At 32.9% G+C, this 25,335-nt stretch overlaps 1 protein-coding gene across 1 annotated transcript; it reads left to right on the top strand.

Moving 5' to 3' along the window:
• Nucleotides 1–20,456: 20,456 nt before the first annotated feature.
• On the top strand, nucleotides 20,457–21,780 carry LOC132531920 (serpin B6-like). Its single transcript, XM_060170019.1, is given in 3 exon segments — nucleotides 20,457–20,694; nucleotides 20,697–21,485; nucleotides 21,716–21,780. Coding segments are annotated over 3 exon segments (1,092 nt in total).
• The last annotated feature ends 3,555 nt before the right edge of the window (nucleotides 21,781–25,335 follow it).

Raw genomic sequence — 25,335 nt, 5'->3', positions numbered from 1 at the left:
GAAGAGACACAGCAAACTTCAGAATGAGACATGCAGGGATGATGGAATTATCAAACCGGAATTGCAAATAACAATGATGAATATGCTAAGGGCTCTAATGAATTAAGTAGAAAGGATGTTGATAATGGGGGAGGCTAAGCATGTGTGAAGATGGGAGTATATGGAAATTTTCTGTACTTTTTTCTCAATTTTGCTGTGATTCTAAAACTGCTTTTAAAAATAAAACCTTAAATAAAAATATATAAAGCAAAGAGATTATAGACAATATATACTTCAGGCGCTTAATGAGGAAAGAAGGATAAAGAATGGGGAAGAAGCACCAAGGTACAGGCAGAAGTGTTGTTAATGATCCAGCTGTGCTTATAGATGTCTATTTCTTTTTGGTTCATACTTCCTATATACATTATATACCTTTTTCATATGTGCTAAATATTATGTAATGCAACTTAAAATGACTGTAATTTAGGATAGACTTGATTCATAGTACCCATAGTTAATGAAATAGAAATATATTTTTCCCTTTCAGCAACAGTATACTGGTATTTATTATCTAACCAACTTTACACATAAGAAAATAAATATTTAAGCATATTTTAATATTTCATATTTCTTCTTCAAACTCTATATCTAAATTTTGTGTTAAGTAACTTTTCAAGACCCAGAATCTACATATTTGCCAAAGGATTAGACACATTGAAGGAAATGAAGTATACATTTTTGAAAAACATTTTCGAGATGATTAAAAAATAATTCCATTCAAGGATGTGTTGAATTTTCTCCACTGACCAAGAAGTACCCAGTCTGATACCATCAATCTTCAGCCATTCCTACTCTCATTAATTTTTGAACTATGATATTGAATATGATTCATCTACAGTTGTATATAATGTTTTAAAATATTTCCAATTTGTGAATTTTAGAATTATTCCAATTGTGTAAATTCCATTCATTTGAAAGTACCCATAACTTGGCTATTTATAGGCACATTTAAAGGAAAAGGTGAATTAACTTTAATGAGTGTGAAGTGCATCATAAGGCAGCACATCTTTTAGCTAATGTAATCTTAAGGAAGCTATGCTACTTTTCTTCTACAAAAATATGGAAGCTGGGATTTAAATCCTAGTCCACATAGTTCCAAAGCCTGTACCATTTCAACTAGATCTCATACCCACTGAATATTCTAATACTGCCTTTGATTATGAGAATATAGACTCAGATTCTTAATCCTAAAATAATTGGGCTGAGAGGAAACTCAGAGATTATTCCTAGACATGGACTTGAGGTGTGGAACATAGGAGGAAATTGACCAGGATCACCTAGTGAAACTTGTGTTAGAAATATGAATGCTTCATTAATTGGTAAAGATTCTCTACCTGGTGATTTAATGACATTTTCTTAACATTTAGGTTCCCATGCTTTCTGAATGATGAGCATGATTGCTATAAAATTAGTAGTGGGTGAAAGGGGCTTCAAAAGAAAAACAAAATGTAAAATTCCAGAAGACAATTTTTGTTTTTCCCAATATTTTATTAAGATTATCAATCATACTAAAAATTTTAAATAATTTAACAGAGAATACCTATAATCATATTTTGTAGATTAATATTATATTATTCTTGCTCTATCATATATCTGACCCACTTCTCTACACAACCATTAATCCATGTTATTTTTAATAAATTTTGAAGTAAAATTTTCTGATTCTCTAAGTATGCATATCATTAATTTGAGTTTGATATCTGTAGGATTTTAATTTTAATGTATAATTTACATACAATTAAATATACAATTCATAAGTATACATTCAAAAAGTCTAGAAAAAAGTATTTACCTGTGTAACCCAAAATACTAGCTAGTTACAGAGGTTTACCTTTGTTCATAAATCTCCCTATGCAGTTCCCTAGTTATTTTTTTGCTCCTATCCCTGCGAGACAACCATTTTGTCCTTTTCTTTTCCCATATAATAGTTTCCCCTCTTCCAGAATTTCATGTTAATAAAATTATACATGTATTTTTGGAAAAGTTTTTTCATAATATGGAATAATATTTTTGAAAGCCATTCATGATGTTAGGATGTTATTAATAGTAGTTAAAATTATATAATATTTTATTTAAGTTCAAAAAAGATTATTATTTCTCTTGAGTGAATACATAGGGGTAGAATGGCTGGGTCATTCGGTAGGTATATATTTAGTTTTGTAAGAAACCACTAGTAAGTTTTCAAAATAGTTTTATCATTTTAACTTCCCATAAGCAATGAGTTTTCCATTTCAACAAACTTACCAGTGTTTGATGATGCCTCTCTCTTTTTATTTCTCTCTAATATTTATATGAGCCATTTTGGTCGACATGTGATATCTCATGTGGTTCTAATTTGTATTTCTCTAATTATTAATAATGTTGAGCAAAATGGGCCCTCATTAACTATTTGTAAATTGTCTTTATCTTTATTAGTTTATAGAAATTATATACAATAGTTATCATCTTTTTCAAATATATGATCTATAAATATGTCCCCCTTGTCTGTGGCTTAATTATTCACTGATTAATTCTGGCTTTTGATGAGCAGAAGTTTTAATTTTGATGAAGCCTATTTTTTAAAATTTTAAGTTATTTTTTTACATGGTCTAAGAAAACTTTACCTACCATTAAATCATGAAGATTATTCTACAATTCCACCAAAATATTTCTGATTTTTTACTTTATATTTAGATACATTATAAGTCTGAATTAATATTGTATATGATGTGAGGTAGGAATACAGGCTTCATTTTAATATTCAGCTCTTCTTTGTAAAAAAAAAATGAAGTAATCACAAAATTGTGGATCTATTTCTGGAATTTCTTTTATTTCCATTGATCTTTTTTTGATCCTATGCCAGTAACACGCTGACTTGAAATCAGATAGACTAGTTCCCACAACTTCATTTATATTTCTCAAGATTACTTTGGATATTCTGTGTCCTTTGTGTTTCCGTTTAAAATTTTAGATTCTATTTGTAATTTTCTACTAAAGAAAAGCTTACTTCAATTATAAGCATACCTCATTTTATTGCACTTTTATTTACTGTGCTTTTCAGTTACTTTGTTTTTACATACTGGAGGTTTGCGGCAACCCTGTGTCTAACAAGTCTATAGGTGCCATTTTCACAACCGCATTTGCTCACTTTGTATCTCTGTGTCACATGCCAATAATTTTTGCAATATTTCAAACGTTTTCATTATTATTATATTTTTATGGTGATTTATAATATATAATCTTTGATGTTAATATTATACTCTTTTTGAGGTGCCAAAACCCATACCCATATATGAAGGTGAACTTAATTGATAAATGTTGTCAGACCACCTGTTCCCCCATCTCTCTCCCTCTCCTCAGGCTTCCCTATTTCCTGAGACACAAAAATATTGAAATTAGGCCAATATTTAGTAAGCTTAAAATGGTCTCTAAGTGTTCAAGTGAAAGAAAGAGTTACATATTTCTCATTTTAAAACAAAAGCTAGAAATAATTAAACACTGAGAAAGGTATGTCAAAAGTTGAGATAAGCTGAAATATAGACCTCTTGCACCAAACAGTTAGCCAAGTTGTCAGTGCAAAGGAAAAGTTCTTGAAGGAAATTAAAAGTGCTACTCTAGTGAACACAAAAATGATAAGAAAGTGGAACAGCCTTATCGTCGGTATGGAGAAAGCTCTAACTGTCTGGATAGAAGATCAAACTAGCCACAATGTTCCCTTAAGCCAAAGCCTAATCCAGAGAAAGGTCTTAACTGTTTTCAGTTCCATGAAGGCTGGGAGAGGTGAGGAAGTTGAAGAATAAAAATTTGAAGTTAGCAGATGATTCATAAGGTTTAAGGGAAGAAGCCATCTCCATAACACAAAAGTGCAAGGTGAAGCAGCAGGTGTTGATGTAGAAGCTGCAGCAAGTTATCTGGAAGATCTAGCTGAGATAATTAATGAAGGTGGCTACACTAAACTACAAATTGTCTATGTAGATGAAACAACCCTCTATTGGAAGAAGATGCCATCTAGGACTTTCATAGGTAGAGAGAAGTCAGTGCCTGGCTTCAAAACTTCAAATGTCATGCCACCACTCTGGTTAGGGCTAAAGTAGCTGGTGACTTTAAGTTGAAGCCAGTGTTCATTTACCATTCTGAAAATCATAGAGTCCTGAACAAGTATACTAAATCTACTTGATCTATGCTCTATAATTGGAACAACAAAGCCTAGATCACTGCACATCTGTTTACAACATGGTTTACTGAATATTTTGAGCTCACTGTTGAGACCTACTACTCAGAAAAAAATGGTTTCTTTCAAAATATGACTGCTCACTGACAATGAAACTGGTCACTTAAAAGCTTTGATGGAGATGTACAATGACATTAGTGATGTTTTCATGCCTGAAAACAAAACATCCATTCTGCAGCCCATGGGTCAAGGAGTAATTTCAACTTTCAAGTGTTTTTATTTTAAAAATATATTTTGTAAGGCTATGGCTGCCACTGATAATGATCCCTCCTATAGATCTGGGCAAAGTCAATTGAAAACCTCTGGAAAGGATTCATCATTCCAGATCCCTTGAAGAACACTTGTTTCATGAGAAGAGGTCAAAATATCAACACTAACAGGAGTTTAGGAGAAGTTGACTCCAACCCTCATGGATGACTTTGAGAAGTTCAAGACTTCAGTGGAGGAAGTCACTAATATGTTGTGGAAATGGCAAGAGAACTAGAATTAGAAGTGGAGTCTGAAGATCTAACTGAACTTCTGCAATCTCATGATAAATCTTTAAGGAATGAGGAGTTGCTTCTTATGGATGAGCAAAGAAAGTAGTTTCTTGAGATGGAAACTAATCCTGTTGAAGATGCTGTGAAGACTGTTAAAATTACAACAAAGTATTTAGAATATTACATAAACTGAGTTGATGTAGTAGTGGCAGGGTTTGAGCGGATTGACTCCAATTTTGAAAGAAGTTCTACTGTGGGTAACATGGTATTAACAAGCATTAAGTACTACAGAGAAATTGTTCATGAAAGGAAGTTTCCATAGATGGGGAAATCTTGATTTTTGTCTTATTTAAAATATGCCACAGGTACCTCAACCTTTAGCAACCACCACCCTGATCAGTCAGCAGCCATCAACAGTGAGGCAAGACCCTCCACCAGCAAAAAGATTTCAACTCACTGAAGGCTCAGATGGTGGTTGGTATTTTTAACAATAAAGTATTTTTAAATTAAGGTATGTACCTTGTTTTTTCGGATATAATTCTATTGAATACTTAATACTCTATAGTACAATATAATGTAAACATAACTTTTATATGCACTGGGAGCAAAAAAAAAATTGTGACTCACTTAATTGCAATATTGGCTTTTCAGTGGTAGTCTGGAAACAAACCTGCTATATCTCCAAAGTATGCCTATATGATTGTGACTGTATTGAATCCATAAATCAATTGGAAAAATTAGTATCTTAACAGCATCAAGTATTCCATTCCATAATTATGTCATTTGTTCCAATTTTTGCTTTTTCCTGTTTTAGTCTTAGCAATATTTTAAATTTTTCAGTGTAGAATTCTTGGACAACTTTTGGTAAATTTATTCCTAGCTATTTTTATTTTTAATACTACTGATAACAGAATTGGTTTTTACTGTTTCCAATTGTTTGTTACTAGTATCTGAAATATGGTTTTCAATAATATTAACCTTGAATACTGTGACATTACAAAATTCAATTTTTAGTTCTAAAATTAGTTTTGTATATATCTTAGGATTTCTATAAGCCAATTATATAATATTAAAATAGAAACAATTTTAATTTTTCCTTTCTATATTTTATATGTTTTACAGTAGTTTTCTTATCTACTTGTACTGGCAAGTGCCTACATAAAATATTGATTATACATAATAAAAGTGGATATTTAGAAAGAAAGCCTTTTATATTTACCAAGATAAATATTAATTTTGATATTCTTCATCCCTTCCTGAAACTTGAGTATTACATTTCTGCTCTTGATAGAATTTTGTTTAGAATTTCTTGTAGGGCAGGTCTGTTTATTATAATTTTTTTTTAGTTTCCTTTTATGTAAAAATATATTTTGCCTTAATTCTCAAAGACATTGAAACTGGATTTCAAATTTTGATTTGTCCTTTTATTTCTCCTCACTGTTCTTAATGAATCTATTATCTTATTGGTTCCAGTTTCAAAGGAGAGGTCAATGGTTATCTAAAACATTGTTCCCCCATACGTTGTATTATTTTAGCTGCTTTCGAGGTTTTCTCTTCATCTTCGGTTTTCAACAGTTTAAATATATGTGTAGATGTAATTTTCTCTGTATTTATCCTGTTTTTATTTGCTGAGGTGTTTATATCTATATTTCTTTTGTATTTCACCAAATTGGGAAATTTTTACCCATTTTAAAAAATTTTTTTAAAGATTTTTCATTTTATATTGGAGTACAGTTGATTAAAAATATCGTGTTGGGGCTTCCCTGGTGGCACGGTGGTTGAGAGTCCGCCTGCCAATGCAGGGGACACGGGTTCATGCCCTGGTCCAGGAAGATCCCACATGCCGCAGAGCGGCTAGGCCCGTGAGCCATGACCACTGAGCCTGTGCGTCCAGAGCCTGTGCTCTGCAGCAGGAGAGGCCACAACAGTGAGAGACCCGCATACTGCAAAAATAAAAAATAATAATAATAATAATAATAATAAAAATATTGTGTTAGTTTCAGGTGTACAGCAAAATGATTCAGTTATATATATACATGTATCTATTCTTTTTCAAATTCTTCTCCCTTTTAGGTTATTACAGAATATTGATCAGAGTTCCCTGTGCTGTACAGTAGGTCCTTGTTGGTTATCTATTTTAAATATAGCAGTGTGAACATGTTAATCCCAAACTCCCAATCTGTCCCTCTCCCCTACCCTTCCCCTAGGGTAACCATAAGTTTGTTCTCTAAGTCTGTGAGTCTCTTTCTGTTTTGTAAATAAGTTCATTTGTTTTTTTTTTTTGATTCTGCATATAAACAATATCATATAATTGTCTTTCTCTATCTGAGTTACTTCACTTAGTATGATCATCTCCAGGTCCATCCATGTTGCTGTAAAGGGCATTATTTCATTCTTTTTAATAGCTGAGTAATATTCCATTGTATATATGTACCACATCTTCTTTATCCATTTACCTGTCAATGGACATTTAGGTGGCCTCCATGTCCTGGTTATTGTAAATAGTGCTGCAATGAACATTGGGGTGCATGTATCCTTTTGAACCATATTTTTCTCTGGATGTATGCCCAGGAATGGGATTCATGGATCATATAATTATTTTTTCAAATATTCCATTCTGCCATATTCTCACCCTCCTTTCCTGTTAGGACTACAATTGAACATTTGTTATACATTTGATATTTTTTCACCGGCTTTAAATATATATATATATATTTATTTATTTATATATATATTTATACATATATTTATGTATGTATATATATATTATCAAAAATTTTTGTATGTATATTTATATCTATAAAATTTTTGATAATCTGAACTCTCATAAAAACTGTTATTCTATTATTTAGCTGAGAGGAAACTAACAGACATGAAGCTAATGATAAATATAAGAGCTCTACAGCTGTACATATGGGAAAAAATTATATGAATTTCATATATGAATCTATATACTATCCACAATGTTGTTTGCTTCTGCTTTTGTTTTTAGTATCTTATTTTTTGTTGCATTATTATGCTGACATTTTTGCTACCTTTTGAGGAAAGTATACATAAACAATGTTTCATTGTCTGACAAAGACTATTTCAAGTCCAATGTTTTATTTTTTCCCTATTTTCAGGTGGTTTTTACCCACACCATGCAAAAAAATCTTTAAAATAAATTCATTTAAACCAATGATAAAGTACATGGTATCAAATTATAAGATGGAATTCTTTGAAATACTCTATTATTTTTATTTTAACCTGCCATACAAATCATGCCAGTAGACTTTCCATTCATTTGCTCAATGGTCATTCATATCTCATTTAATCAAACTTGTTTGTTTTTAATAACACTTAGGGCTTCATCAGGATATTAAATTATTCTAGAAACAGTATTTTCCTCATTGAATTTCAGCCTGTGTATGGGCTGAAAACAAGCCTTTCTCCTTTATAAATATTCTCTGGAGGAGCAAAGATATTTTTTAATCAGGATGGTGTCATCATAAGTAGGCTGATAGTATGAAAAGGTATTTGCTGTTTTTGAGGGAAAATGCCATATGCAATTGGTAAAAGTGTACACAGCTGTGTTTGAGTTCATCAAATATCTCACAATAAAAGTCTGAGGTTTGCTAAATTTCCAAATGTGTGTTACCACATGTATTTCCCCTTATTTTTAAGCATGGAATGAATTTCAAAAGGCTCATGTGCTGTAAGTTGCTATTTCATCTATTTATCAAAATAGAAGCATAAATAAGCTTTGCTGTCAATAAATTATGTTGAATGGGCTTATGGCTGTTTTTCTTTCTTCCAGATAACAAGATAGCTCTGAAGTAAACATTCCAAAGCCAGAGGATTCAGGCATCATCGCTAGGATTTTCATATATCCTGGAATATGTGCTTCAACTTACTAAATGTTGGCAACTTTGCTTGGGCACCAAATCAAGTCAATCTTGTGGTTGTATCACATATCTGCAGCTCTACTCTTTTTAGATTAGTTAACATTTTTTGTTTTGGAATCAGAATTTCCAGAGAGAAAAGACTGTTTCTCAAAGCCTATCTCATAAAACTCTATATTGAACTACTGTGGGTCATTGATAAACTATCTTGCTTAATCTTCAGTCATAATTGTATTAGGCCCCACTTAAAATTGATGTGTTTGTGATTTTAGATACATTGTTTAGTCTCTGGTAATTTTACTTCATAATTTCCCTACTTTACTTTTATCCCTTGGTTAAAGCATGACATTCTACTAATTATTCAGAAGTTTCTTCTTTTATTGCATTAGCCTCTATTTAAATGTCTAGAGGGGTGGGATAGGGAGGGTGGGAGGGAGGGAGATGCAAGAGGGAAGAGATATGGGGATATATGTATATGTATAGCTAATTCACTTTGTTATAAAGCAGAAACTAACACACCATTGTAAAGCAATAATACTCCAATAAAGATGTTTAAAAAAAAATGTCTACTGTGAGATGCTACATATGAATGCTTAACTTTTAAAGTTACGTACTTGTGGATTCAAACTCTAATTTTTTTCTTGTCTCTTATAAGCCTAATTCCTCTTTTGTAAAATGGGCATAAAAATAGCTCTCCTTCCACAGTATTATGAGAACAGAATGAGAAAATTAATATAACACTCAGTACAGTTGTTATGAATTGAAAATGAGAATGTAGATATTAAATATTTTCTCTAAACTTTCTCTGGAAACTCAAAAGAAATTCAATAGGACAATAAAATTTAACCTTCAATTAGTATCATCATCATCCCCTTATTTGGACATTAAGAAAAGAAAAAAGTAGGTGTGTAAATAAGAATGCTGAAGGGCTAATATTAAATATCAAGTCAGTATTACAGAAATACATGGGACAAAAAGAAAGATGATTAATAATATCAGTTGCACACCCCAAATGTGTGGGTCTTCCTAGAGCAAAATCACCACATCTTTTATTAATGAAAGGAAGAGATACCCAAATGTCCAGAATTGCTTCTTATTTCATTACAAAATGCATCCCATTATTATTTCCACTTCTGTATTAATTTAGAAATAAAAGATGAGAGAATACAGCCAACTCTTGAGTCATAGGGAAATCACAGCACATGTTTTCCTAATTAAGAAAAATATATAAAACAAATATAAAAATCAACCAAATATAGGTAAATAAGTTATGCCATAAAAATATCAAAAGTCTAAAGGTAGAAATTATTAAATTTGAAGCAAAACTATATTAAATTAGATAAGATGGAAAATATTTACAAATATGTCCAAAAACATTCTTTGAAAAGATTAATAAAAATAAGATGTCAGAAGTAAAGAGAATCAGAAAATCTATTAACCTATTTGACCCCTAAAGAGGATCTACATACTTATGTTTTTACAAATAATTTATCTCAAATATTGGAGAGAATGATAATTCCAAATCATTTAAATTGGTTTCACAACTTATTTTATTAGATGAAACAAAATCAGAGACCAGAATGCACAATATATTCAGAACAACTTCAGTTTCAATTTAGAGTCCACAGTTTTAAGCAGAGTATTAGTAAAGCAGTGTGACAGTGTAACCATTCACTCAGAACAAGCAGGATACTAAAAATGAGGACCTGGTTTACTATTAGGAAATATATTACTATAATTTAAAACACAAACACGTTGAGGAAAGATACGAGTACACTAATGCTCACAGTGATTCTGATAGAAGTCTACATTTATTCCCAATTTTAAAATACTCAGTAAAAATATAAAAGGAAGATAGAGAAATTTCTATCAGTAGCAAGATAAAAACTGCAACAATCATTTAATGTTAGCTTAGAATCTCTAGCCAGAGCTATAAGATTAAGACATAAAATAAATAATTTTTAAAAGATGAATTTATTTATTAGTATTTTCCTAAAATGTATGTTACCTTAGATTAGAAAACCTAACACAATCAACAAACAATGCTAGAATCATAAAAGATATACACATGTTGTTAAATGTTGAAAATGAATGTATAGAATACAATAGCTATTCTATATGCCAGTAAATAGAGACCAAGAAAAGAAATCTCTAACACAATAAAAGTTAAAAACAAACTACTTAGAAATAAACACTAAAAAACATACAGCTATTATATTAAGAGATTACACAAATATAAACCCAAAATACCAATAAATGTAAATTAATCTATTACTATGAAAAAAGCATGAACAACAAAACTATATCTAGTATTTTCAATTATGTTTAAAATTACTATAATTCTGATAAAAATTTTAATTATATTGGGGGAATAAAATATTATTCCAAAGTTTATTTAAGAGAGTGCTAAAAATTTTAATTAAAGGAAACTAAGAAATGGGAAGGGGAACAATAGTCTTAACAAAGTATTGTTTGTTTGAAACAATACTAAAACAATTTTGAATAACTATATTCTTCCTGTGTTAAAATTCATATATAAATTACTTCATCAAATTTTATAGTTACAATAATTTAATTTCTGACATTACAAATGTAAATATTTTACAATAAAATGGTGAAGTCACTGTATTAAACACAACTAAATGAATCTGAATTCCATAGAGATTTAAAATTTTCTCTATTAAAATTTTTAAAAGTGTAGAAATTTTTTATGTAGTGCATTTTTCCTTCTGGTACTTATATTTTTAAAATTTTTAATTTATTTTTATATTTATTTTTTGGCTGCATTGGGTCTTAATTGCTGCGTACAGGCTTTCTCTATTTGCAGTAAGTGGGGGTTACTCTTCGTTGTGGTGCGCAGGCTTTTCCTGTTGCAGAGCATGGGCTCTAGGTGCACAGCCTTCAGTAGTTGTAGCATGTGAGCTCAGTAGTTGCGGCACGTGGGCCCTAGAGCATGCGAGCTTCAATAGTTGTGGCTCATGAGTTCAGTAGTTGTGGTGTGCAGGCTCTAGGACACATGGGGTTCAGTAGTTGTGTCGCATGGGCTTAGTAGTTGTGGCTTGTGGGCTCTACAGTACAGGCTCAGTAGTTGTGGCACACAGGCTTAGTTGCTCTGCGGCGTGTGGGATCTTCCCGAGCCAGGGATTGAATCCATGTCCCCTGCATTGGCAGGTGGATTCTTAACCAGTGCACCACCAGGGAAGTCCCTGGTTCTTATATATTTTTACTCCACTTATTCCACAAATATTATACTAATTTAATATATTTCTATGTTTGAAAGTTTTTTTAAATCACTGATATACTACTTGGCAACAAAAATATGTACATTGATATACCTATGGTTAAATGTATGTATAATTTATGTGTTTATGTGTACATATATTGTATAGAACATTATTGTGACATATAATATTGTAATATATATTTATATATATATTATATAAATAATTTCCTACAATCATACAGTTCCATATCCCCCAAATATTTTTGCATTTAATTAGCATAGAGTACACATATTGAAAATAATATTAAATGTAAAATGTTAGATTTTATTTAGCATATCTTTAAGTGATATGTTCTTAAATGATTAGCTTATGGTAGAATGAGGCAAACCTTAACATAAATTTGATTCCTATTTTTTTAAAGCTACAGGAAAGAGTGAGAAAAGGCAACCCTCCTACACTGCTGGTGAGAATGTAAATTGGTACAGCCACTATGGAGAACAGTATGGAGGTTCCTTAAAAAACTAAAAGTAGAACTACCATATGACCCACAATCCCACTCCTAGGCATACACCCAGAGAAAACCATAATTCAAAAACATACATGCACCCCAATGTTCATTGCAGCACTATTTACAATAGCGACGACATGGAAACAACCTAAATGTCTAATGACAGATGAATGGATAAAGAAGATGTGGTACATATATACAGTGGAAATTAGCCATAAAAAAGAACAAAATAATTCTATTTGCAGCAACATGGATGGACATAGAGATTGTCATATGCAGTGAAGTAAGTCAGATACAGAAAGACAAATATCATGATAACACTTATACGTGGAACCTAAAAAAAGGGTACAAATGAACTTATTTAGAAAACAGAAGTAGAGTCACAGATGTTGAAAACAAACTTATGGTTACCAGTGGATAAGTGCAGTGAGGAATAAATTGGGAGATTGAGATTGACATATACACACTACTATGCATAAAATAGATAACTAATAAGAACATACCGTATAGCACAGGGAACTCTACTCAATATTTTGTAACAGCCTATATGGGAACAAAATCTAAAAAAAGAGTGGATATATGTATATATATAACTGATTCTCTTTGCTGTACACCTGAAACTAAGACAACCTTGTAAATCAAATATACTCCAAGAAATATTTAAAAAGAAAAGAACTTTGGTAACAGCGAAACACTCAATATTTGAACTTCTTCAAAAACAAGACGTATCACATAGGTCATTAACTATAATTTTGCATGATGAATAGCTGAAAATTTGATTATGATGCTTTAATTTTATCAAAAGAAAAATTATATTTGCAATATGATTTGCCTTTCATTTCTTTGAATCTCACAAAGAAGAGTAAATTTTGGGAAGAGTAACAGTAATGCTTCAACAAGATTTATCCACTCTATTAATCTTAACTATTACTCTTTATTTGCAGTGCTTTTCTACCTTAGCTAAACATTTGAAATAACCTAAGGAGCTTAAAAACACTGTGATCTATGTCTCACCCCCAGAGCTTCCAATTCATTATTCTAGTAAACAACATAGGAGTTGACATTTGTAAACCTCTGCCATTGATTCTGACATGCAGCCAAGGCAGAGAACTATTGTTACAACATCTGTTTCTAACCAATACATACAGAAAGGTTAAGAAAACTGAAATATTGATTATTTCAATACATCTTTGCAAATACCATACTTGTTGAACAAAAATTTATTTTAATGTACTTGTAAATACTCGTATAGAGAAATGTTACAGCATATCATAAATTCATACAGTAAATTATTGTAAGAAATCACAAATGAAAGGGTGTGACCACAACTATAATAAATGTAAAGTACCTGTTAAAACATTAAAATATTGCCTTGGGTCATAGGAATTTAAATAACTTTGAGGGAGGATTTTACTACAAAAATATGTCCTACTCTTTTTATATCAACAAGAAAACATCATTTGTATTGTAAAATTAATTAATCTGAATTAAATAAAAAGATTTGTGTTGTTAAATAGAATTTGAAGATTCACACTATGGACACAGAATATCAGAAAAAAATATTGGAGTGAACATCATTATGATTAAATAAACCTAAGGGAGTTTACCTATCACAGTAAACAGTTTTTAACTTGGCAAAGGATATTCCCTGATTAGCCTGCCACTTCCAAAATCCTGTAACCTAAGGAACCAATCTATTACCCAATTTTTATGCCTTTCTTTTTTTTTTTTCTAAAGCAATATAAAGGCTTCTACAGGAAAACAGCAGTGCTTGAAGTTGTCTTTAAAATTTTTTCATAGTATAAGACATAGATGAATATTTAAATAAATAAATGAATTATTGGGCATTTTATATGTAACTTTCCACTTAATTAGTTCCTAATTTAATAGAACAAAATCTCTATAGCTTAAAAGGTTACAGTATGATTAGCTAGAACCTAATTAACCAAAACCTTCTATTTTGAATTTTATTTTTAGCTCTGGTTGACATATATAAACAAGAGACAAATGACAAGAAAATAAGCCTCATTATAAATTGATATTAAAAAATATAATTCAAGGGTTACCTCATATTCAGCCTATAATCTGTACCTGTATCCTCAATTCTAGTTTAGGACAGTGGTCTCTGAATGAAAGTCCTTCTATCATTAAGACCATGAATGTCCCTTCATGACTAACTCTTAAACTGTAAGTTATATAACAAATTAGTTATATAACAACAACTGTGTAGACATAAGCATTATAAAAAAATAATTTAAATTAAAATATAGTAGAACATGTGTGTACCACATATAGCACTGCTAAGGAGACTCTGTTTTCCAGAGTTTATATGTGTATTCTAGGTTGTGATGTACAATGTGTACCTTAGAGTATTTTTCAGCTAAACAATTTCATAAGCCATGATCAAGAAGAAATTCCCCAGTAACTCTTGTAGTCAGGCAGAATGTGCCATCACTAAAGAATTCTGCTACACTCAGTTTTGCCTTTGATTTTTATCTCATGACAAGCTATTAGGGAGAGACAGAAACAGACGAAGGAGGATGAGGAGATGGAGGGAGAAGAAGAGGAAGGGGAGGAAATAGAGAGGAAGGGAGAGGATGAGGGGAGGAAGAGAGGGAAGGAAAAGGGGAGAAGGGATCAGGAGAGAGGAAGGAGGAGAAAAAAGGAAAAGGTGGAATAGACAGCACTGAGAAATATGAACATGGAGAAGTCAGTCTGAATCACAAATTCCTAAACTGTTAACCCCATGTGTAGATATATTCTTTGTTCCTCTTTCATTTTTATGTCTCACATTTTATCTGTAAAAGTATTGAAAACAAACAAACAAAAAAAACACCTTGAGGGAGATCCTTCACAATGTTATCAGGATTATAAAATACAATGTAAGTAGTTTTCACCTCAGTAAAATCATTCACTTAATTAAAAACGAAGTGAAACAAAAACATAAATTGCTGAGTTGATCATGAACGCCTGTCACTTATTTGTATCTCCCCAAGAAAGGAAAAAGTAACATATTCCTGATTTCCAATTAAGGTATCAGTGACATTAGAGAGGTTACACAGCAAAAGAAATTTAAAAATAGAAACTAAATAGAGCTGGGAGACCAGAAAGGGAAGCTCTCAGGCCCTGCAATGATAGCAGAGCCCAACAAGATGTATACGCCTCTTCTTTCCTAATGAGTACTCAGTCAATGAAAAACCATGGAGTTTTTGTTTACTACAGCCCTCCCAATGTCCTTTTCCCCACTATAAAATATTTTTTCTTCCCTTGTCCTGCAGGAACTTGTCCAAGGCTTGCCGTGGTTGCAGACCCCAAATTTGCAATTCTCCAGTGATCTGCAATAAACTCATCTCTGCTGAAGAAATATCTGGCAGCCTATTTGTTTTAGGTCAACAATAGCTCCCTCTGTTTCTAGACTGAATATGTGGAAGAAGATGCATTTATTCACTGGGAGTACCCAATAAGTGACATAATTTCCTGGATTACTCTCCAGTTATTCACATAACAGGGATGTCTGCAATATAGAATTCCCACTACAATTTAACTATCAAATTAAGATGAATATGATTTTTATATATCTTTTCTGTGTACGTGCATGTGTGCACATGTGTGTATTTAAGTTTGTTAAAGAAAGAGAAACAAGTACATGCTTTGTTACTTGAGAATCCTCCATTGAAAGATTGAACCCAGGTTAAACCATCCTCCTGGTTGTGTCACAAAATTCTAGGTAGATCAGGCTATAAGAAAGCAAGTCGTGTGTCTGCTTTTGCTAATCCTACATGGACAAACTCACTTCATGTGAGCTGCAAGACCCATGTCTTGCAAGACCCCATGTCCCTATCTTTTGAAGAAAAAGATTTTTGCTTTATTCTCCCAGGCCTCTCCTGAGTCTCAGAAGACTGGCTTGAGAGTTAATGATTAGGAAATGTAAAAATGCAGAAACAGAGGATACCTTTTGGGCCAGGAAACTGGTAACAATTTAGACTCTAATTCAGCCACATATCACAGTCACTGAACTCCCCATTCTCTGAATGATATAGATAAGAAGGACTGACACACATTCCTAAGTTGTTTTTACAGAAACCAGAACCCCACCAGATGAAAACGGCTAACCAGAAACATGAACACCCCAGACCAGCTGGGACCAAAAGGTTGATGATGTTGACTTACAAAACATCACCCTGTTACCTCATCACCAACCAATCAGAAAAATATCCACGAGCTGATCAGGTACCCTACAATCCACAATCCTAATATTGCCTTTAAAAACCCTTCCCTGAAGCCATCAAGGAGTTCAGGTCTTTTGAGCACTAGCTGCCTGTTCTCCTTTCTTGATGCCCTGCAACAAATATTGCACTTCCCTTCACTGCAACCCAGTGTCAGTAGATTGGCTTTGCTGCATGTCTGGCCAGTGGATCCAAATCCAGGTTAGGTAACACTGTTATCAGGTACTGTGGCTATGTGCACATCTGTGGAAATTGAGTGAAAATGCAGATATCCCCTTTGGTTACTTATATATGCAAATTATTACAAGTTTATTCTTAATCAACTTAATAAATGTTTCAATAAGTACCTGTGACTTACTGGTTTTGTCAAGGTACACAATCTATTTCCCTGTGGGTTCTGCTACAAAGATAATTCCAATCAACTAATTTTTTGAGATAAGCATACCTAGTTGTGAAGAGTTAAACCACTTCCTCAATGTCAAATAATCCAAGAAAGGATTAGGAACAGAATCAAGTTTTCTTAATTGTCTCTAATTTTTTAAACTTAAAAAAAAATCTAACAAAGAACAGGTAGAGTACTACACCTAGGACAGTGTGTTCTCAGATCTCTAAATTAACCACATTTAAACCCATAATTTTTCCCACCTTAAAGAATGCTTTCACTTCTGGTTCTACAATTTCATTTACTTGAAATGCCCATAATATTTAAGATATACTATAGGTTAAAAAGAGAAATAGTAATCTCAAGTGGCTGTCTCACTTTATTTATCCACGCTCAGGGGCATAACTTTCAAACAGTTTATAGTTCCTATATTAAAATGTCTATAGACAATAACATTTCTTAATACTTATCACCATGACAAAATGTCTTCATATACTAGAGGAGAAAAAGCATCAAAATTCTTCAAAGCCCTGTTTCAATATCACATAAATCACTGACATAGCTATTGGCCTGTTTCAATACTGGTTTCTATTGTCAATTCTATTTAGGAAAAATAATGAATTGTTAAAAATAATCACCAAATATTAACTTGTTATCATGGTCAGGACTACAAGGAATACATGGATACATAATAAGTGTTCTCTCTCCTCAAGCTACATAGATTCTAATAATTTTCTTTAAAAACATGATCAGGCTGCTCCCCTGGTGGCACAGTTGTTGAGAGTCTGCCTGCCGATGCAGGGGACACGGGTTCGTGCCCCAGTCCGGGAAGATCCCACATGCCGCGGAGCGGCTAGGCCCGTGAGCCATGGCTGCTGAGCCTGTGTGTCCAGAGCCTGTGCTCTGCAACAGGAGAGGCCACAAGAGTGAGAAGCCCATGTACTGCAAAAAAAAAAAAAAAAAAAAAGATCAAATAACAATAGTGTTACATAGAAAGTGGTGAAGAAGACTTGCATTTCCACTAGTATTGTGGGCTATATACCTAAATTAATTATTTTTGCTGATTCCAGAAGGGTGTATCAAAGAAAATATTTGAAGATATAATTCTGAGACTATCTAGAACTGAGAAGACACAAGTGATAGAACTTATGAAAGATTTAAGAAACCTGAAGATTCACAAAATTTATAAGCAGGATAAAGGAAATGAAATTTGCATCGTGGTGATAATGACAAAAACCAAAGATGAGATATAGATTTTATAAGATGCCAGAACTAAAGGTTTACATTGAAAGGGGTAACAGCTTGACAGATGACTTCTGTCACAATGGATGCCAGAAGACAGAAATATGACAAAGTCAATGTGCTGAGAGAGAATAACTGTCAGCCTAAATCATTATAACCAGTGAAGGCGTCTTTCAAAATGAAAGTGATATAAAGACATTTTCTAACAAAAATTGACATGCATGCCACCTACAGATACTCTCTAAAGAAAAATTTAAATGTTGTGCTGAAGGAGGATTTGAGTACCAAGAAAGAAAAAGATAACATACAATGTGTTGTGGTATATATATATATATATATATGTATATGTAATACTAAATGTATGTTGATTGCATAAAACAATAATAGTCATTAAATAAAAAATTAACATGCATACATATTTGTATGTAATTTTTGATATATAAGAATTAAATTAAAGTGTTCTAAAATATTAGCATTGTGGGGGAAAACTTAAAATATATTGATTAAATTTAGACTGACATATCAAGTGTGCAATTTATAATGTTTAAAAAACGCAATATAGGGCAGGAACAGAAAGTGTAACTTCCAAACTAGTAGAGGAATAAAAACAGAAAGAACAAATAATAAGTTCAAATGGAAGCTAAAGTCTAAGAGAAAAGAAAAAACATAAAATAGATAGAATGTAAAGTGAAAAACAGGTCCATATATAGCATTAATTTTTGTTACCAAAATTGATTAGATTCCTCAGGGGTAAAAATTGTCATCATGCTTTAGATATATGATCCAACCTCTTCTGTTTACAAGAGACACAGCTATATCATAAATTATCAAAATAGTTGATTGTAAAAGACGAAAAGGAATTACTACACAAATTCAAACCAAAGGAGCTGGTATAGCTACATTAATAACAGAGAAGTTAAGGCACAAATAATTAGTAGCCAAAAATTTTAGTCACTCCAATGATAAAAATCTAATAACCATGACTACATAAGTGTTCTGAAAGACCATTCACATGATAATTTACCCTCAAGACAGAGAAAGCAAAAGACAGAGTACTAGATATTTTACTTGACACTTTTTTGGTAATTAATAGAAAAAATTGGCTAACGTTAAATAAGAGTCATAGAAGATTTAACAAATTTTAAAACTTAACCTGATATCTATATAGAGAAAACTGAGCTCAGAAACTGGAGAATTTAATCTTTCCAAGCACAAGAACATTTATAAAATTGATTGTGTACAAGGACTTCAAGCATATATGACCCCTATATGCATTCTGATTGCAATGCACTAAGCTAGAAATGAAAGGATTTAACATAAAAATCCCCATGTTTTTGAAAATTAATGTCTTCCACTTAAATGACCTTTGGGTAGAAATATATAGAAATATATATTTTATATATATATATATATATATATATTATAGTGGAAATTAGAAAACATTTATAACACATCCAAACCTTTGGGATAGAACTAAAGTGATGCTAAGAAGGATATGCAAAGCCTTAAATGCATATATCTTAAAAGAAAAAAATGATGAAAATTAATGAGGCAATTTGGCCTAAAATAATTTTTTAAAACTCAAAGAGAAATAAAATGAGTCCAATTTAATTAAATAAAACATCAACATAAAATGAAGAGGAGTAGATCAATAAAATTAAAGTTGGACTTTTGAAAGACTAATGCATTGACAAATCTCTGGCAAGACTGAGGACAGAAAGAGGGAAGGGAAGAGAAGGTATGTTCCCACACTCATAAACACACCAAAATGAGAATTACTAATTACATAAGCTAAAGAAGATAAAGAATAGTGAGAAAAATTTAGGGACAACTCAGGTGAAAAAAGTTGAACTTGGTGCAAGGAAAAAATAGAAAATCTTAATTGTTTCATAATAAAGACTAAGTAAAGAGGCACATTTTTCTAAAAAAAATTCAAACCTAGGTAGTTTTATGTAGCAAGTGTTAACAAAAATTTAATACTACACATTCTATTCTAAAGCACAGACTGAGGAAATCTCCACACTTCACTTGAAGAAGATGGCATAGACCTAATATTAAACTGGGAAAAGAAGGAGCCAAGAAAAAATAATTATGTTTTAGTATAAATAATTATACTATACATAGTGGAAATAATTATATTTTAGGTCAAATAAGATTGTAATAGTAGAAAACACTTGTTAGAAAAAATATATAAATGTAGGAAAATGAAAATTCATATGCCAACTTTGTGTGTGTGTATGAATTACTTATTTAAGTCTTTGGTTCATGTCTTCTGAACACCTGGGTGAAGACAACTCGAAAAATGTGTTTTTCTTACCCATAAGCATCCGCTCTGCCCTGGCCATGGTCTTCATGGGGGCAAAGGGAAACACTGTGGCCCAGATGTCCCAGGCACTTTCTCTAAGCAAAAGCAGCAGTGGAGGTGGAGACGTCCACCAGGGTTTCCAGAACCTTCTCACCGAAGTTAACAGGACCAGCACACAGTACTTGCTCCGAACCGTCAACAGCTCTTTGGAGAGAAGACTTATGGTTTCCTCCCATCTTTCAAAGATTCCTGCCACAAATTCTACCAAGCAGAGACGGAAGAGCTGGACTTTATCAGTGCTGCGGAGGAATCCAGGAAACACATAAACACCTGGGTAGCCCAAAGGACAGAAGGAAAAATTACAGACCTACTGTCTCCAAATTCAGTGGACCCCATGACCTGTCTGGTTCTCGTGAACGCCATCTACTTCAAAGGAAACTGGAAGGATCAGTTTAACAAACAGCACACCAAGGAAAGTCTGTTCAAAGTCAGCAAGAATGTGGAGAAGGCTGTGCAAATGATCTTCAAGAAATCCGCCTTTAAAATGACCTACATTGGAGAGATATTCATGAAGATTCTGGTGCTTCCCTATATCGGCAGGGAGCTCAATATGATCATCATGCTTCCCAACGAAAACACCGATTTGAAAACAGTGGAAAAGGACCTTGCTTATGAGAAATTCATCGAGTGGACGAGGCCGGACCTGATGGAGGAGGAGGTGGAGGTGTCCCTGCCCAGGTTTAAGCTGGGGAAGAGCTACGGCATGGAGGGTGTCCTCCGCACCCTGGGTGTGACTGACGCCTTCGAGGACACCAGGGCGGATTTCTCTGCGATGTCGGCCCAGAGGGACCTGCGCCTGTCCCAGGTCACGCACAAGACCTTTGTGGAGGTCGACGAGGAGGGCACAGAGGCGGCCGCGGCCACCGCCACAGTCCTGATGCTGCGCTGCGCCAGAATCACCCCCAGGTTCCGAGCCGAACACACTTTCCTCCTCTTTTTTTTTTTTTTTTTTTTTTTTGCGGTATGTGGGCCTCTCACTGTTGTGGCCTCTCCCATTGCAGAGAACACGTTCCGGACACGCAGGCTCAGCAGCCATGGCTCACGGGCCCAGCCACTCCGCGGCATGTGGGATCTTTCTGGACCGGGGCACGAACCCATGTCCCTGCCTCGGCAGGCGGACTCTCAACCACCGCGCCACCAGGGAAGCCCAACCTTTTCTTCATCTTTATCCAGCACAGCAAGACCAGCGGGCTTCTCTTCTGCGGCCGGCTCAGCTCCCCATAAGGAGGCGGCAGCTGCAGGCAGCCCCGCTGGGCCCTACTGGCCCACTTTCCCTGGTACTCCGTGACGTGCCTGTGACCCAGATTGGCTTTGGCGACAGTCCAGAAATAAAGGGTCTGATCGAGAAAAAAAAAAGAAAATTCACTATTCTCGTGAAATAGTGGTTATCTATTTCAGATATATTTTGCAGATATCTTCTCCACTCTTGGCTTTTCATAACCTTAATGGTGTTCTTAATTAAAGAGAAGTTCTTAATTTTGATGTAGTTTGATAAAGTAATTTGGTTTTCTCTAATGTGTAATTTGGTTTTCTCCAATTTGGTTTTCTCTAATGTGTAATTCCATAGTTTCTTTTATGATTGTCCTACTTAAGGAACCATCTCCTAGTCTAAGTTTATTAAGATAATTCTCTAAAAGCTTCATAATTTTTATTTTATATTCAGAATAATTTTTACCTATTATATTTAGACCTACGACACATCTGGAACTTTTATGCTGTATGAAGTGAGGTATGGATGCTCAAGATCAATATGAAGTGAGGTATGGATGCTCAATATCAAGATCATGTTTCTATATGGACGAGCACCCATTCTTGAAAAGTGTACCCTTACCTTGCAGCAAAAGTTTCATATTTATTATAATTAGGTGAATGCTTCTATGTCAGTCTGTTTTCTCTATTATTTTCACTCTTTTGTATTAATACATCATTTCTTAAACCAAAATACACAGATAATGTGTGATCCTATTCAACATTCTCTTGGTTATTTTGTTCCATTTCATTACCATATAAATACTGAAGCAGTTTTCTTTTTTCCAGCTTTATTGAGGTTTAATTGACAAAAATTATATGTAAGTTGTACAACTTGATGTTTTGATATATGTATACCTTGTGAAATAATCACCATAATCAAGCAAATTATATCCATCACTTCACATAGTTACCATTTTGTTTTTTCAAAAATTTTAATTGAGATATAATTAACATATAACTTACCAGTTTCAGATGTACAACATAATGATTTGATATTTGTATAAGTTGCAAAATGATTACTACAATATCTAACATGTCACCTCACATGGTTACATATTTTTACTCATGATGAAAACTTTTAAAATCTACTTTCTTAGCAAGTTTCAACTATGTAATACTTGAATAATAATACTTGCAATAATATAGTATTATTAATGATAGCCACCTTTCTATGCATTGCACCCCCATGACTTACAACTGGAAGTTTATACCTTTTTTAAAATTTTATTTTATTGAAGCATAGTTTAATTGCAATGTCATGTTAGTTTCAGGTGTATAGCACAGTGATTCAATTTTTCAGATTCTTTTCCTTTATAAGTTATTATAAAATATTGAGTATAGTTCCCTGTGATATACAATAGATCCTTGTTGGTTGTCTATTTTATATATAGTAGTGTGTGTGAGGAATTTTATACCTTTTGATCCCCTTTACCCATTTCATCCAACCATTCACTCCCCACCTCTGGCAATCAGCAATATGTTCCCTGTATCGATCACTCTAGATTATTTATAGTACCTAATAAAATGAAAATGCTATGTAAATAGTTTTAAATACAATGAAAATGCCATGTAAATAGTTGCTGGCATTCAACAAATTCAAGTTTTGCTCTTTGGAACTTCTGGGATTTTTTTTGGATAGTATCAATCCAAGCTTGGTTGAATCAGTGGATGTGGAATCCACAGATATGGAGAGCCAACTATGTCATGGTTAAGTGGAGTTTATTCCAGGAATGTAAGGTTGGTTTCACATTTGAAAATAGTTAAGGCAATTTGCCATATAAATTGTCTGAACAAGAAAAAATATATATTACTGCAATAGCTGCAAATAAACATTTGACAAATTCAAGGCACATTCATGGTAAGACTCTTGGCAAAATAGGAATAAAAAGGAACATCTTCAACGTAAGGTAAAACATCAACAGGAAAAAAAATCCTGCATTTTACATTTTGCATATGGGTAAAATGTTGAATGTTTTACCCCAGTATATAAGAAGGCAAATGTGTTTGTTTTTACCACACCTATTCATTGTCACACTAGAAGTCTTAACCAGAGCAATAAGGCAAGAAAGCAAAATGAAAACATATAGATTGGAAAAGAAGAAAAACGTATATCTATTTGAAGATGGCATAATTGTCTTCAAAGTAAATCCCCCAAAATATCTAAAAATATGTATATTGGAACTACCAAGGAGTACTGCAATACTGTAGAACACAATTTCAATATACAATTAAATATGAGATTTAATTGTATGTCTGTATATTTGCAATAAAAAGAAATTAATAGATTAATAACCATAATAGAACAATTATTGTTAATAGAACCATTATCATTGGAACCAAATACCCAAAAATACTTAATCATAAGTTTGGCAAAATACATGCAAGGTCAGCATTCTAATAACTACAAAATACTGTTGAACATAATCAAAGAAGACATAAATAAATGGAGAGGTAGATCAGGTTTATGAGTTGGATAATTCAACACTGTTAAGAAATCAATTCTCCCAAATATATTTGTTCATTTAAAGCAAGCTCAAAGTGCCAGAATATTTTAATTAATGGAAATAGACCACATGATTCTAAAATTTATATGAAATTGCAAAGTTAATATAATTACAATACAATTTTGGCAAAGAACAATTAGAAGGTTGTTGAAAGACTCACATTACCTAATTCCAAGACTCATTATAAAACTACAGTAGTGACTATGGATATCACACATTTTATGCTATAAGAAATAAACCAGACTCAAAGTTTAATATGATATAATTCTATTTATGTAAAAGTCTGTAAAAGTGTTAAACTACAGTGATGGTGAATATTCTGTGTTTGCAATGGGCTGAGTGTATGGAGAGGAGTGTACTCTAGAGGAGTTTGAGGAAACATGTTGGGGGTGGTAGAATTATTCTAAATCTTGATTGTGATCACTGTGATGTAACTTGATTTATTTATCTAAACTCAGAACCATATTTTAACATGGGTGAATTTTTTTTTTTTTTTTTTTTTTTTTTTTGCAGTACTTGGGCCTCTCACTGTTATGGCCTCTCCCGTCGCAGAGCACAGGCTCCGGATGTGCAGGCTCAGCGGCCATGGCTCACGGACCCAGCGGCTCCGCGGCATGTGGGATCTTCCCGGACCGGGGCACGAACCTGTGTCCCCTGCATCGGCAGGCGGACTCTCAACCAATGTGCCACCAGGGAAGCCCACATGGGTGAACTTTATTATATGTAAATTTTAACTCAAAAACTCTAGAAAGTTTATCTATAAATTATTCAATAAAAATAAATAATGTATTGTTTAGTGATAAAAACCTATTACTAAATTATAAATAATGTTTATTTGAGAAGAGGAATAAGACAGATACAGTAGAGAGGATTCTGCAAAGGAATTGGTGAGGTTACAATTCTTAATCTCCATGTGGTTTCCATAGGAGCATGTTTATTATTAGATTTCAACTGTAGCTGTATGTATACATATATATTTTTCAAAATCTAAAATAAATTTCCCAAACAAATAATATTTATAAAG

Source organism: Lagenorhynchus albirostris, chromosome 13 (genome assembly GCF_949774975.1).
Source record: "Lagenorhynchus albirostris chromosome 13, mLagAlb1.1, whole genome shotgun sequence".
In the NCBI taxonomy this organism is placed as follows: Eukaryota; Metazoa; Chordata; class Mammalia; order Artiodactyla; family Delphinidae; genus Lagenorhynchus; species Lagenorhynchus albirostris.
The sequence above is the reverse complement of the archived record's forward strand: the minus strand, read 5'-3'. Positions and strand labels throughout refer to the sequence as shown.